This window comes from Schistocerca piceifrons, chromosome 2 (assembly GCF_021461385.2).
Source record: "Schistocerca piceifrons isolate TAMUIC-IGC-003096 chromosome 2, iqSchPice1.1, whole genome shotgun sequence".
Lineage (NCBI taxonomy): Eukaryota > Metazoa > Arthropoda > Insecta > Orthoptera > Acrididae > Schistocerca > Schistocerca piceifrons.
In genome coordinates, this window is record NC_060139.1 from 823,125,552 (window position 1) to 823,142,703 (window position 17,152).

The 17,152-nt window shown below is 38.3% G+C and overlaps 1 protein-coding gene across 5 annotated transcripts in view; it reads left to right on the plus strand.

The window, feature by feature from the left end:
* The window catches only part of LOC124775025 (NADP-dependent malic enzyme), a 74,922-nt gene that overhangs the window by 9,154 nt on the left and 48,616 nt on the right, over nucleotides 1-17,152 (plus strand). For all 5 annotated transcript variants that reach the window (XM_047249792.1, XM_047249793.1, XM_047249789.1 and 2 more), the window contains exons 3-4: nucleotides 5,111-5,269; nucleotides 11,441-11,622. In XM_047249792.1, coding sequence (XP_047105748.1) covers nucleotides 5,111-5,269; nucleotides 11,441-11,622 — 341 coding nt within the window. The remainder of the gene's footprint in view (nucleotides 1-5,110; nucleotides 5,270-11,440; nucleotides 11,623-17,152) is intronic.

Here is a 17,152-nt window from a genome sequence, read left to right on the forward strand (position 1 = left end):
AGAGAGCAAAGTATGCTTAATGTTGCAGCTTTATTTAAGGGAACTTCTTAGCTACCAAGTTGCTTTCGTTCAACTGCAGATGCTTTCTTAATATCAGAGTTAAAATTTATGGAAATCTGGTTGTTTATGTTTGTTCCAGTAGTTGTGGAGAACCAATAAATTGCGGCACAGTGCAAGTGCCATGGGATTATGATATTATTATATTCACAGAATTGTGTGTGATGAGATAATTTCTGGAGGGTGATTTGTATTTTATGTTGAGTATTTGATGTATAGAACCCTTTTTCTCCCCTATTTTATTGCTTGCAAGAAAAAAAAATTGTTTGATGAAGAGGTTGTCTTCCCTGTAAATAAGTACTTGAAAAAATTTGTTTTCTGGCAGTATTAAAATAATGCTATTTCACCGGGTGTTTGCCTCCCGAAATCTCTTGTTGCTTTTGATTGTAGCTCATCCCACTATTATTCTGCGTGCTACACAAAAGACTAAAACAGGTGTCTTGGTATACATTAACCACGGTGTGGGATATTACAAAAGAGGCATTATAGCAGAATTATGATCACTTGGAATCAAGTAGTCAGAAAAGTAGTGAACATTTTACATACGCACACACCAGCTTCTGCCAAAGTATTTTTTTGTCCTTTATTTATAGTTAGAAGGATTTTTAAATAAAATGAATAATCAAAATGATCATAAATGAAATCATTAATGATTTTATTTTATATGTGATGCAACTGTTAAAGACCAAATGAAAGGAGCTAAAATTAATATTGTGTAATATTAAATCCATTTGTTAGAGGAGATCTAAATATTAATACTGTACTGTTGTCATCAAAAAGTCATTGCTGTTTTTTAAGTTATTATTGTACATGAACAGATGCAAGTTGTTCATTAGAACTTTTTTAACGTGTTTATTTGATGGAACAGTTCATCTGTCGACCTGTTTTAGTTAGGCAGGTGTTTCAGAACATCTAAGAAGCTATACAGTATATTGCCATATTCTACATTTTAACTGGTTGTATTGGATAAACTCAAATGCACATGCTAGTTCTTTCTGGAATATTGCTGAGGATGGAGTGTTTATATTGTTAAGGACTGTTGAAGTGAATATGTCTGTTAGTAAGAAAACTAGGAGTATATCAGAAGTTGGAGATGAAATTGTCTCAAAACTCATCACACAGTGAAAAGTTGAAGTTACTATTGAAAGATGCAATTGTTCATTACATAGGCTTCCGACTGATGATAATTTGATAGCAGTGGAATCTCTAATTTCTCGTGAAGTGGTGTTGATGGGTGAGGAAATTTATGCATGTACTGTCGACATACTGGCTGAAAAAATATTTGTTATTGACAGACAAATCATTCATGAAAAGGAAAGCTGTGTTGCAGAACCTTTCAAAGAAATTTGACATACTAGCCCATCTGATGAATATGAAGCAGAAGGGCAAAAATAAGAGAGGCAGAATAACTCTCTCTCTGGATTATAAAACAAAAGTTGTAAGTTTTGCAAAATCTCGTCCTATGTGAAATCTATGAACACTGCAACTAAATAAATAAAAAGCTTCATCCAATTAAAAAAGGAATATATATCCAAATGGTAAGAAAAATTAAAAAAATCAGTTTGATAAGTATGCAATCATCAATTCCTGGTCTTAGGATCATTTTATGGAAGCTAAAGAAAGCGATCAACAAGTGACTACACAGAGTTTGCAGCAATAGGCCTTGGTGGCACCAGGGCAATTCACAGAGTGTGAATTTAAAGCCTCTGAAAGATGAGTCAAGAAGCTCAAATGTAAGCATGGGATTCTTCAACAAAAGTGACAAAATTTATTTAAAAAAAGAAAAAAGAAACAGCAACTATAGAATGACTACGAAGTCTTTCGCGGTGCAGTCCTTGCATAAAAAGCCGACAAAGGGAATGCCACAGTTATTCTCAGTGCTACCAGTTATCATAAGAAAGTGGTCATATTATTGGAAGATGCCACATACTGCATTCTTAAACGGGATCCGACAGCAGCACTTAGTAGGAAGACGGGGGAGCTACTGAAGAACTCTGGCCTCCCAGAAGAACTAGTCAAGAATCTACGACCAAGAGCACCAAGGCATCCCAGGTTATATGGTCTACCCAAAGTCCATAAGGATGGGGTTCCGTTGAGACCTATTCTTAGTGCTATTGGGTCTCCTCCATATCGGTTGGCAAAATACTTAACCAAATTATTAGCATCTATAGTTGGCCATTGTAGCCATCATATTAATAACTCGGAAATGTTTGTCGACATTATAAAGCAGATAAGGATAGGTCCGAATGACATCATGATCAGCCTAGACATGGTCTCTTTGTTTACAAAAGTTCCAGTGGAAGATACGTTAAAACTGTTGGCTGCTCATTTCTCTCCTGAAATACTGAAATTATTTTGACACACTTCGATGACCACCTATTTTTTGTATGGTGGAAAATATTATGAAATGACTGACGGAACAGCCATGGGTTCGCCACTGTCATCAGCCATAGCTAACTTCTTCATGGAGGATTTCGAAGAACGAGCGTTGAACAGCGCTCCCTTACATCCATCCTGCTTCTTCAGGTATGTTGACGACACATTTTTAATGTGGCCACATGGCAGTGAGGCACTGCAGCAGTTTGTTGATCATTTGAATGGTATACATCAGAACATAAGATTTATAGTGGAGGTGAAGAAGGATGGAAAGTTACCCTTCTTAGATGTGCTGGTGGAGCGAAAATCAGATGGACGTCTCGGACGTTCTGTGTACAGAAAACTGACGCATACAGATTTATGTCTAAGCATGCATAGTTTTCACCACCCATCTCAGAAGAGAGCTATGCTGAATACCTTGGTACACAGGGCAAGGACTATTTCGGACAAGGATCATCTCGGCTCCGAGATTAACCATCTGACGATGGTGTTAATAAAAAATGGATATTCCGATTGTGATATCGATCTACTCTGGTGAAGAAACCAAAGAAGGACGCTGTTTGAACAGATCAAGAGGACCAACACATCGCGCTGCTACCATTCTGTGGTGCAACGACCAGCAAGATCGGCAGAGTCCTGAGCCGGCAGGGAATCAGACCAGTCTTCCGGCCACCCAGGATGATTAAGGAAATGCTGCGACCCATGAAAGATAATCTTGGCCTGAGAGTACTGGGAATTTACAGCATTCCTTGAGAGTGTGGGAAAAATTATGTGCCGATCGCTGTGTGGAACATCAGCATCACCTGAAATAAGGTACCTAGAAAAATCAGCGGTGGCTGAGCACAGTTTGTTAAATAAACATAAAATTTTGTTCGATGAAACAAGACTACTTTCTCACGCTTCAAACTATTGGGACTCTGTCATCAGGGAAGCAGTTGAAATTAGACTCTGTGAAAATAATTTCAACAGAGACTCCGGTTATGCACTCAGCAATGCATGGAAGCGCGCAATTGACAAAGAAAGAGCGCAGAGGTAGACTTCTTACATTCCTCGCAGTTCTCCGCCTGTTGCGATGGCCGGCGCTGCAAGCAACGCTGGATAAAGCGCACAAACAAAATCAATGGATATAGAGGCAGCCACCTCAGTACGTGCCGGTTTCACCATGATGTCATCCAGCCAATGAGAAGCCGTCCACTGCTTATAAAAGCGGAAGCCTCACCGGTCCATGACAGTCAGTTTTACCCCGATGAAGATGGCGGAGGTAGTCATCAAAAGCTTGGGATTTTATCCAAATTTGACGCGGCAAGTAAACAGAGAACTTTTTATGCAGAAACTATAGAAGAAAACTTAACATCTGCAGAGATTTTTCTCTAATTCTGTTTGAGAAATTACTACCCAAGGTACCTGTTCGTCTGCAAGAAGCATCTGGTAAATTTGGCCCTTGAGTTCAGCGAACAATAAACAAATATTCTCAAAAATATACAAATGTTGTAATAAAATCATCAAAATCTGTAACGCCAACAAGATTATATATCAGCTTCCTTAGTAGTCAGCTGATGCTTCGTGTGGGGAGAGAAAAGTTTCTATTGACTATTGACTCGTGTAGTGGCCAGACAAAGGCTGAATTACATGATGTTTCAATATGAGGAAAAGTCACCGACTTGCACAGTTGAAGTAATTGTCAGTGGCAGTAGAATTCACCAACACCCGTGTACTTTAAGATGTTATTTTATTTTATTGTGAAGGCCATCATTATTTGGATAGATGTGTGTGGGGCTTGAAGATGGCATAATGAAATGCCTAAACTTGTTGCCTTCACAGTACACCAAAATAATATCTTAAAGTAAATGGCTGTTGGTGAATTCTACTGACATTGACAACTACTTGGAAATGATTCTCTTTATCATGTGAAAACATGTGCCTTGCTTCTTAGAATGCGAAACTTTAGTAAAACCAATTTCTCAAAAATCTGGACTTTTACACCGCTTTCAACAAAGAAGGAACCAGTAATCCTAACTGTCCTTTTAAATTATTGGATTTCTTGTGACTGAGAGCCTTTTGTTTTGAATTATAATTTTGAAATTTTGACCTCATCAAAGGCTTTGTTTACTCCTAATACAGCAAACAATTTTCTCTTTTGTTTTACTTTAATAGTTGTCTCAGATGTTAAACTCAGTTGCATTAATCAAATTATTTAGACCCAAGTTTATCTGCTTTGGTTCAATCATTTTTGAATGATGAAATTTGCCCTTGTTCTGTCTCTTGTTTTTAATTGGTATGGACTCCTAAATACATTTACTTTTATTGATACATTTATTTCTTGCTGCAGCTGACTAGTGTAAGTGGAAGAAATAGATATTTTTTGAGACCGCTAGCTTTTCTAAGTGTTGGTTGACGTGATCAGTTGCGGCATTGGTGGGTATATATTCGTTGACACAAATGTCAAAATGAATATTAGTGTTAATCATAGTTGTTAGTGTAGTATTTATTAGTAGTTTCCAATGTTTATTTCTCTCTGTTGGTGTATACTTTCACTTGTTCCACATACCTGAAGATTCTCCTACTAGTTTAACCACAACAATGTTAATAAGGTAGAGGCATGTTATATATTTGTACATAGTGAAAGATAAGCCAGTCATTCCTTTCACCAAATATTTTGGTCTGCTTATTTTTATAGGGTTTAGCATTTACCTTAGCTGAAAGACAGCGCTTAGGAATTCATGGGCTGATGCCTCCAAGATTCAAAACACAGGAAGAGCAGTTAGAACTCTGTAAAGTTAGTGTAGAACGATACCAGGAAGATCTGAACAAGTACTTGTACCTCATTGAACTGCAGGTGAGAAAATGTTGTAAAATAATTCTTTAAGATAGTATGACAATCTTTATTTACAGTTAACATTATTGTGTTATAATGTGTAAGTATCATTTGCTATGGATTTGTACGTAGAAGAAATAACTATTTACTTTTTAATATAGAAGTTCTGTGTGCATCAGAAAGAAAACAAACTTGATTTGTATTCTTTTTGTAATATAAAGTTAAATAACAGAATTAGCATTTTGTGAATTTCCAGTGCAAAAGACCATTATAAACATTATGAGACAAAGAAAGAGTGACTGTTTACCTCTTACTGAGTCAGTAATAGCTGGTTGTGTGTGAACAGTAATGTAGATAAAATAAGGTGTCCAATCTTGAGCATTCACAGTTAGCTGTTCCATTGTCTGCAAAAGCCAATCCTTCTCATTAGACAGCGTTAGCGTAAATGACTCATCGTGTTTCAAAGCACTGTTTATTTACAAATGTATGACATGCAAAAACAGGTGATATATGAAAAGATAGATACTCTTACAAATTTTCTGGTTCAGTTTACAAACGTTTTGTGCATGTACCTTTGGTTACCCAGCACACGTCCAAGCGATAATCCATTTCCATCAGTACATTCACTAACACCATTGTCATTGTGTGCCACAGCAACAGTGATGGGTTCATGCAGTTCTTGCAGTGTTGTTTACATTAAGGATACACATACTTTGTCCTAAGCATAACTCTACAGTAAGAAATCATATGGCTTGAGATCCGACCCCATGAGGCATGAGAGCACCCTGTCCAGCAGTGTAGCAATTGTCTGTTGAGAAAGGCAGAGGCGATAGTGAGATGGATTCTGTCCCGTTGAAATATGACTATTGAGGAGTCAGTAGTTGTGGCAACAACAGTAACTACAACATTTCTGGGTACATGGAACCTGTTACCATCTGCTTGATGAAGAAAAATGGCCCATACATCTGTGTCTCTGGTATGACATGGAAGACATTAATGTCTGGTGAATCCTTATCCAACTCCTCACGGACTTGTGGCTAGTCAATACCCCACACTCTCGCATTGTGATGATTCACATTTCCTGATAGACGGAAAGTTTCGTTGTCACTGAATATCATCTTCTTCTTCTTCTTCTTCTTCTTCTTCTATAGGTTGCTGCATTCAGGTACAAAACCCCAGTCGGTGGGCATAATCCTCTGGAGTCACGTGTTGTAACAGTTGCAAACAGTAAGGCTTGAAATGCAAACACTGCTGCAAAATGTTCCACACTGTTCTCTGTGGAATGCCCAGTTCACAGCTTGCATGAATAATTGAAGTTTGTGGGCTGTGCCAAAGCACTGTGTTGTGCACCTCTGTGTCGTGTACTGTAGGATTTCCTCCGTCACACGTGGTCACGCGATGCCTTTCCTTTTAAACAAGCCACCAGTATCACAAATCTGGTGGAAACCAGTGCACAATGTTCTGGTTACCAGGTGCAGTAAACCTGTACCTGTGTATGAATGCTCACTGAATATTCATATCCAGTGGACATTTTACATATCCTAACACAGAAAAGCTCTTCTCCAGCATTGCTGCCATCTTATAGAGTGCTGTCACAGGCTGCCATCTCGAAGCATGTGAGCAACGAGGCAGACTTTTTGAACTTGGTGAATGTGTATATCTTTTCATGTGTCAATAACCTTTGTATGTCAATAAACAGTGCTATGAAACCCAATGAATCATTTAGACTAACCCTGATATTGCTGTTGAAATGGATTAAGTGATATCTCCTTTCATATACCATCTATACAGTTTGTATTTTCTTTTTACTTTTATCTAACTGCCCTTGTCTCAGAGTCAAGGGACCACTAGTTTCCAGTTTGTTGCAATATTTCTTGTGTCAAGAACAATCAGAATGTAATAACTCATGTTTTTGTCACCTAGTTTACTGAATTAATATATAGAATTCGGATTTAGCCCATAAACTTTATTGCGCGCATCTCTGCAGTCAGTTACTATTTCTGTTTGCAGAATGTCTGAATGATATTGGTATATTGCTTCATGGAATGGCTGAAAAAGACCTGTGGTTGAAACAGCTTGGTGTGATAGGATTTAAACAGTGTGCTGTGATAGCATTTTCCACTCTAGGAGATGTAAGCATTAATTAATGCATTGAAAGCATTTACGAGAATAAAGAGTAAAAACAGTGGTCCTCTGTCTATTGAGCTGCAGAGGTGGTGATTTGTTTTTATTTTCTTGGACAAGGGCGAACAAGATAGGATTCAATCTGTGTGGCGTGTATCAGTCCATCTATTGTTCATTTGTATGACTACACAGTATCACACATTTTTGTGCATATTGTAATGACCTGATTGGTCGTTCCTGCTTTGTTTCTGTAAGGAAATGGGAGGAAGGGGGAGGGGGGGGGGGGTTGCATCAGTAGAGCCATTTGTGTTGTCTGATCAAAATTATTTGACAGTTGGACAGTTGACATCTGTCACTTACCGGTGCAGTGTTACTACATCAGTTGCTGGATACTGCTCGGTCAAGCACGGCAGGTCACTCCACAAATGCTGTTAATGTGTAATGCGGAGCAATGTTGGAAGTAGCCACTGCAAGGTATGACAGAAGTGCAATGTACTCTGCTGACAGCTGATTTTAAGCGACCAGTGACAACTGCAGCAGACAACATGTTTCATAGCCCTGAGTTTAAACTAGCATCCTAACATAACCACAACCTGGTGATCTGCAATGTATCTGGGAAAACAGTGATCAACATTCTGCGACAGAACTAAAATCATGATCATTTTGTTCATGGTAATTAAAGCTAACCTCTGTGAAGAAACTCGAGGCAGAAAAATTTCAGTTTCTGCAACAAATGCAAGCTAATTTCTCATTATCATTGGTTACCTGAAACTACCCTCACAGTGGCTACATGAACTGCCACATTACCAACTGATGAGCAGTTCTGGTTGGCTTGATTGCAGATTATGGGCGACACAGGCAGATTCCAAACTAAAACAGAATGGTCTGATGAGATTCAAACCTACAACCTTCAACATTTTGAGTCTACACTGTATGAGATAGTTATGACTCTGGTGACACAGACGCAATAATGAATTGCAGCCTTTGAAAATTCTGCTTCACGCAATGCCGTGCGAAGCTTTCTAATGTAAGCAGATCTCTGTGATTATAATAACTGTATGTATGATGCTGAACCATGTCTTGTGGGAAAGGATTCAGTAGCATTTAGTTAGTGCTATGTATTAAATTTGTGTATTTCGTTAGCATCGTTTTGTGTGTGTGTGTGTGTGTGTGTGTGTGTGTGTGTGTGTTCGTTCATTTTGTTTTTAATATGGTTATCATCATGTGTGATGAAATACGAAATAAAAAGGCCAGATTCAGAATTCTGGATCCAAAGATATCAAGAAAGAAAGCTGGACAAGAAATTCGAGCTGAACTGACCAATTGATGTTGCAGTTTGGCAATAGTGAGCAGTTTGGGCATAACGTTGAGCTCTCCGATTTGAGGAAACCAGCTCCAGTGTGTGAAGTATCAACTATCAAGTAATTTTAATCTCATTATAGTTAGCCTTACCTCCAGTAGTTCCAATAACGTGTGTTTGAAAGGTAAGGTAAATCATAAGAATAATTTTGAAATGTAGTTGCATTATTAATAGAATAATAAAAAAAATGAAAGTGACACATATGTAACGGAAAGCACTGACTAGGACCGTTATACGCATTACTTTGATACACAGTACTTGAGAAGTAAAATAATGTATTTTAGTTCTGATCGTTGATGTAAGAATTTAGCCGCAATGGGTGCCCTGAACTTTCTCAGTTCTATAAGCCACAGCACATTTAGCAAAAGTGCAAATATCCTTTTCAAGAAAACAGACCACGAAATGTCTTTACTCTTAGAGGTTACATGTTCTCCCCAAAATACATATCACTCACTATCCAAATAACACTACCATTGTGTACCATAACAGTTAACACATGTTTGACCAAATCAGCTGAAATTTCACGTGAAATATACGCAATAGTATACTATGAACATAAAATATTTGTTAATGAAAAAAGAGCACAGAAAATGATATTCTGCAAGGACTAGAGACTAGTTAAGTGCTACAGTAGTGCTAGTAGAGGTCTGTCCCTATTCACAAAGAAGTTTTTGCTCTGTCACTTTCAAAGAAAGTCACAAAAATAATGAGAACAAATCAGCCATTGATGCCGAACAAGACTGCCTGTGGTAGATGGTGTGTGAACTCTTTGACAGCTGCAAAACACGAACACTGGATTGTAAAATATTGATTGCTATATCGGTACTCTAGGGAAGAGGCAGTGTCATCTAAAAATCTCACAGAAAAGTACACTTTAAGCCCAGTGTGTGTGTTTCATACTCTGGATACTTCTATAAAACACTGTCTGACTGTCTCATAACTGGCAAGGCTTTCTCTCATATCAGTTTGCAACATATACTTAATTTATGTCTTGTTTCATTACTGGCTTTTTACTTCATTACATAAGCTTTTATGGACTGTGTCTGATGAATGTTCTAAAATTTTCTTCAAGGATTTTTACAGACCTCCATCTGACCACAATTAATGTTTCGAGCTGGCAGTGTGTAACAACCACTATAACTGTGTCACTTCGTGCCAAGAACTTGCACTATAGTTACGTTTTGTGCCAATCTTGTCCACATTCCCACTTTTTCTCAATTCAAAGCATTCAATGTCCAGTCATGCCAGAATGTCTTACCAACCCTTATCCTGATTGTATTAGTTACAATTTTTAAATTGATTTACAAATAACAAAATATGTGCAGTTACATTATCATTACAAACTTGCATAATACATTACACAATATTTTAATGAATTTACTCGGCAATAAACATCTATGTACAGGATGATTCCAAATCTCCATTGAACAAGACACTTACCACCACCTAGCGGTGGCTATAGCTGATCAAGACAGCAGCTGTGCTGTTCTACACACAGACGGTGTGCATGTGTACATTTTGTTGCATATGCTCCTCACATTAGTGTGCACTGCATTGCATTCTGCACCAATATCTGCACTCAAATATGATAAGATTCCTTGGTACATAACAGTAACAGATTTTTATATGTTTTTGTTTAGCATTGCCACATGTACATGTAGGCGAGGTTTTCCAGGTTCGGGGAAATGTGTACTTGAACAAAGGAGTAGCAGCTAGTTGCCTTCCTATGCAGCATACATAAATAGAACAGGGGTGGAGTGGGGTGGGGGAGGGGGGGGGAGGAGGAGGAGGAAAGCTGCTGGTACATTACATACTTTATTTACCTTCCATGATGCATCATACAGGGACAAACTACAGAGTAGTTTTTCTGTTCGAAGTTTTGGGGCATTACTTTCCAACTGGTAACAGTGTCTTGCTCCTGTTTTCATAGCCATAAACAGGCACTCTTCTTTTGTCTCTCATATTATTTATTTAAACAGTGTTAATTATTAATACAGTCACAATGGATGCTTAGTCTTACATTACTGTGCAACTGATTTTATGCTTTTTATAAACTTTTGCAACCACCTTTGGTGGGCTTATTATTTAATTCTTTCTAGTGACTTAGTTTGAGATGCTTCAATTTGGATATAGTATAATAAAAAACCTGTAATTTAATCTTATAATAAGCAGTTATTATGGTTAAAGACAAAATTTATATCTTTGAGCCGGCCGGTGCGGCCGTGCGGTTAAAGGCGCTTCAGTCTGGAACCGCGTGACCGCTACGGTCGCAGGTTCGAATCCTGCCTCGGGCATGGATGTGTGTGATGTCCTTAGGTTAGTTAGGTTTAATTAGTTCTAAGTTCTAGGCGACTGATGACCTCAGAAGTTAAGTCGCATAGTGCTCAGAGCCATTTGAACCATTTTTATATCTTTGAAAATTATAGTATATTATATATATATATCAAATAATAAGCTCATCAATGGTGAGTAGTAACTGTTTAAAAGAGAAATCAGTGTATTATTGTATACTTAATCTGCCATACTTAGAAAATTAAAAAGTGTTAACACACTGTTAGTGATGAATGAACAGTAGAGAAGCAACAATTTTCAAGAATTATAATTTCTTACCCACATGTTTATGTTCCTGAATATTAGTTGAACCTTTTAGTGTGCTGAATGCTAGGGGAGATTTTGGATGTGTAGGTCCACTAAATTATCTTTGACAGGATCGCAATGAACGGCTCTTCTTCCGGCTTCTATCAGAAAATGTGGAGCAGATGATGCCTATTGTTTATACTCCTACAGTCGGCCTTGCTTGCCAGAAGTTTGGTCTTATTTACCGGAGAGCACGTGGGCTATTCGTCACCATCAATGATGCTGGACATGTCTACAATGTCATCAAAAACTGGTTAGCTGAAACTAAGATGTTCTTAGTTGAATGAATTTGTAACAGGTGTGAATATTAGTGGCTTGGTAAAAACTGATTTTGTATTTGACTGATTTATTCTGCTGAGCTGCTACAAAGGTTTATTGGTATGATCCATATGTGATAAAAACTTATGATGTTAAATTGGATATGTACGTGATAGGATTGAGTCGGCTTAGCACCAAAAACTGTAACCAGTGTGTTCTCCGGCATCTTCGGGGATAGTGTCAGTTTAAGCTGTAAGCTTTCTTCCTGTGTAAGATGACTATCCATATCTATCAGAATACTGTTAATAAAAAATAGCAATATGTCAGTGCCACATTACTGAATTTCATACAAATGGAAACTAATTTACTCAAGAAGACAGATAAAGCAAAGCAATGTTCACATTGTTAAGAATGAGTTTGTCTTACCAAAATTGTCTGTTGACTTTCAGAATTTTATCTTTTCTGTTTCAATAATATTTTATATCCAGTAATAAAAAATGGAATGTAGACTACTGCACAATGTGATCAAAAGTATCCAAACACCCCCAGAAACATACATTTTTCATATTAGGTGCATTGTGCTGCCACCTACTGCCAGATATTCCATGTCAGCGATGTCAGTAGTCAATAGACATCGTGAGAGAGCAGAATGGGGCACTCTGCAGAACTCAAGGACTTCGAACTTGGTCAGGTGATGGGGTGTCTCTTGTGTCATACATCTGTACATGAGGTTTCCACACTTCTAAACATCGCTATGTCCACTGTTTCCGATGTAATAGTGAAGGGGAAACATGAAGGGACATGTACAGCACAAAAGGGTACAGGCTGACATCATCTGTTGACTGACAGAGACCACTGACAGTGGAAGAGGGTCGTCAAACAGGAATTCCAAACTGCATCAGGATCCACTGCAAGTACTATGACAGTTAGGTGGGAGTTGAGAAAACTTGGATTTCATGGTCATGTGGCTGCTCATAAGGCACATAATACGCTGGTAAATGCCAAATGACACCTCTCTTGGTGTAAGGAGCATAAACATTGGACGATTGAACAGTGGAAAAACGTTGTGTGGAGTGACGAATCACGGTACACAGTGTGGCGATCCCATTGCAGGGTGTGGGTATGGTGAATGCCCGGTGAACGTCATCTGCCAGCGTGTGTAGTGCCAACAGTAAAATTTGGAGGTGGTGGTGGTGTTATGATGTGGTCATGTTTTTCATGGAGAGGTCTTGCACCCGTTGTTGTTTTGCGTGGCACTTTCACAGCACAAGCCTACATTGATGTTTTAAGCACCTTCTTGCTTCCCACTGTTGAAGATCAGTTCGGGGATGGCCAATGCATCTTTCAATACGATTGAGCACCTGTTCATAACATACGGCCTGTGACGGAGTGGTTACATGACAATAACACCCCTGTAATGGACTGGCCTGCACAGGGTCCTGACCTGAATCCTATAGAACACCTTTGGGATGTTTTGGAATGCCGACTTCGTGCCCGGCCTCACCAACCGACACTGATACCTCTCCTCAGTGCAGCACTGTGAGGAATGGGCTGTCATTCCCCAAGAAACCTTCCACCACCTGATTGAACGTGTGCCTGCGAGGGCGGAAGGTATCATCAAGGCTAAGGGTGGGCCAACACCATATTGAATTCCAGCATTACCGATGTAGGACACGACAAACTTGTAAGTTATTTTCAGCCAGGTGTCCGGATACTTTTGATCACATAGTGTATATCGAAAGTGACCTTTTGCTGTGAAACCAAACTAGTACACACAGTTCCTGTAATGACTGTAAACTAAAGGTATACTACACTAAATAATGACTATCTCCTCTTACTTTAAGTTAGGTGCTCAAGTCCTTGAATTCACAGTGAAAAGATGACTGCTATGAGAAACCCCAGAAAAAAGTTAAAAAAGAAAAAACTTGTCTATCTTTTGAAATAGTAAAATCCCACAAAGAAATACAATTACTTAAAACTAATGAAGAGATATGAAAAGGCAAGGTTTCATACATTGCCAACGTATTTATTTTTAAATTTTGGAGGAAAAGCAGATCACTCCAGTTTCAACAGTCAATTGTTAAATCTTCCCTAACACTGTATGCATATTCCCCCCCCACCCACCCACCCAATCCACCCCCCATTCTCATTTCCCACTCCTGACCGTAGCCCCAGTATTGTTTTCTCATGACAGACATTGGCAGACACATGAGAGCTCACATTTCATCCAGTGTAAACACATCCTACACAAGAATACCTCTACCCCTATCACGAATGATGCCATTTTAGCAAGTGAGATACCTTGCCTTAGGTGGTTTTTGACATACTACCCTATTATTGGTATGTTCCAACATTTCTCAAAAGAAATCATAAAGCCAGCCGGCGTGGCCGTGCGGTTCTAGGCGCTACAGTCTGGAGCCGAGCAACCGCTCTGGTCGCAGGTTCGAATCCTACCTTGGGCATGGATGTATGTGATGTCCTTAGGTTAGTTAGGTTTAATTAGTTCTAAGTTCTAGGCGACTGATGACCTCAGGAGTTAAGTCCCATAGTGCTCAGAGCCATTTGAACCATTTGAAATTATAAAACTCTTTGGCAAAGAGTGATGATAATAAAAATCACTCTCTAATTGACTACACTACTTGCAGAAAATTAGGAACTGAAACTGTATTTTGAATTAAGTTGTAGACAATGAAATGAAAATTTCAATTTATATTTGGCTGTACTATCAGACACAAACAAGAGGACTAGATCAGTTGATGATGATGATGATGATGATGATGATGATACACAGGAAACGTATTTGCAGTTATGAATATGAACCATCTTTGGCTGCATATTGGAACGATGACAATGAAAATTTGTTCCAGACCGGGTCGGGAACCCAGACTTCCCACTTTACACAAGCAGTCACCATAACCATTTCTGCCATATATGCATGAATCACAGCCAAACCCAGATTTCCATATGTTCTTGCCCATGTGTCCTGATCTGCACCCATACATTACATATATTACTGCCCAGGAAGGACATATTTATTGAGAATTGAGGACATGGTACTGGTAACTAAATATGAAATAGCAATGCCTGTGTTATTAAGAAATATGAAACAATGTTCTTCTGGACATACATGCAGCATGTTTCCGCAACTGATCATGTGAAACGGGAAGTCCACTTTCGATTCTCAGTGCAGCAAAAATTTTCATTGTCATACCAATATACAGCCAACGTTGGTTCATATTTGCAACTGCAAATAAATTCCCTGTATTTTTTGACACCTGTAGCCACTGCAGTGCCTGTTCCTCTGCTTGTGTGAGGGAACATTGCATCGTAGTTCGTAATAACATGGGCACTGCTATTTTAAGATAATGATATCCTCACACAGTGTGTTTTTATATCATTTTTTTAAGAGCAATACACTGTACTCATTTGTCAGTTCACATGTTGTTAGCCAAATGGAACTGTATTTTACCATTCCCCATATTTGCAGATATCTTTGTCTTTTATATTGACAGTCTGTGTTCATGCGTAAAACGTCTTCCTCAAGCTTAAAATCTGTGTCAGATAATGAATGTTTTAAATGGAAATGTTGGTGTGATGTGACTGTTTCTCTAAATGCTACAACTGGTATTTAATTGTGGTGAGTAAAAGAACTGGTACACTTTATGAATGACACTTGGAAATTGAAACTAATAATGCAGGTAATGTATGTAAGAGGATTTTCATATTTCTGGTACAGTTCTCTGCCACACACAACTTGAGAGATAAGAATGTAGCTGATTAATTTAAAATGTCAGACTAACACACACTCACACTAAAAGTTGAGCACAAAGTTTCTCAGCGTTAATGTGTACATGCTGACATATAAATCGTGTTACTACCTTGAAGGCCAGATGACCAGCTGATGTTACATATCAGCTATAAGCATTTTTATGATCCACTCAAAATGAATATTTGAAGCAGACAAGGAATTTCTATCCGTCAGTTAACAAAACAATGACAATTTTCAAATTTGGCACACACCAGAGTTTAAGAAAACAAAATTTATTTCTACCTTTTGAAGACATAAAAAAATTCTACCTTCAGGAGTTTGGAATTTTTTCTTTCCAGTCTACTATTTTTGTTAAGTCTGGACCTGTGACAGTGTTGTAACATCATGGACCAATACTGGCAACACTTGCTGTTAGGTGTGTAGGAAATACAAGGGAGTATGTCAGTACCTGGTTCCAAATGCCAGATGACAGAGAAACAGACTGACTACAGTTTTTGTAACGGTGAATTGAAGTTGCTGCACAAAATCTGACATAAAATTAACCATGAAATGCACAGTGCACTGGAAAAACAAGTGTTAACATTAAGATCTGCTAGATATTCACTACATCAATAGAAATACGCAGTCAAAATCATTACTTGACAGTTAAACAACTGTTGCTGAGCTATTTCTCAATACACCCGATTTATTTGCTTCAACAAATTCACATTATATCTTGTTGCAACTTCATCTTGACCTTGGTCACTGGTACAGAGCAGTCTGTCACCACAAACATCAGTCCAAAAAACACAAAGAAAACGTGGAAGCTTTGCTGGCAACAGTTTGATATAACCTTTCATGGTCCAAAGTTAGTTTTAATAATCTGTAATGAACAGCAAACGGTGTCAGTTTGGCACTCAAAATAAGATGCTTTTTTTCTTGTCACATATTGGTTACCTGATACCATCCTTCCATTGACTATACAAAGCAAACACATTGTCAACAGGAAAAATCATTTTATTTTGCAGACAATTCAGTGTTAATTTTTGCTAGGTTCAGTGTAATCTTTCACCTTTTATATATTTATTTGCCTGTTTCGGTGTTCCGTTTTTGTAGCTTACTTCTCAATTACCATACCTTCTTTATTTTTGTCTCATAGAATTATTTTTCAAACAGTGGAAAATCCAGGATGGAATAATAACAGTGTTTTGAAAAGGATAGATAGCTGCTCACTGTATGGAGATACCGAATCTCAGACAGGCACAACAAAAAGACTGCTAACATGTGAGCTTTCAGCCAAAAGGCCTTCTAAAGTAGACAGCACACAAATATCCATGCAAGCACAACTCACACATACATGACCACTGTGTCTTGCTGCTCAGGTTGGAATATTATATCAATAATATTGTATTTATTGTCATCTAAACATAATATATACACTGCTGGAAAAGGAAAATTACCACAACTGGAAAGATGATGTCAGTTGTGATCCGATGATGCCATATGCCACCTGGGGGATATTAGATGTACTGATAATGGTTTCAGCAGACAGTTTAGTGGCATAGCTACCAGAGTACTATCTGTGTATACACTTTCATAGGGAATTCCCACAGCCAGAAGCTTCAGTGTGGTGAAAACATATGAAACATCCAGGTGGTGAAGATGCACTTGTGCTTCTTAGAGCTGACTGAGATTTTGAAATAGGTCAAATTGTCACCCTCTGGGTGGTGGGATGGTCCTTTCGGAAAATTGCCACACAAATTGGATGTGCCGGATC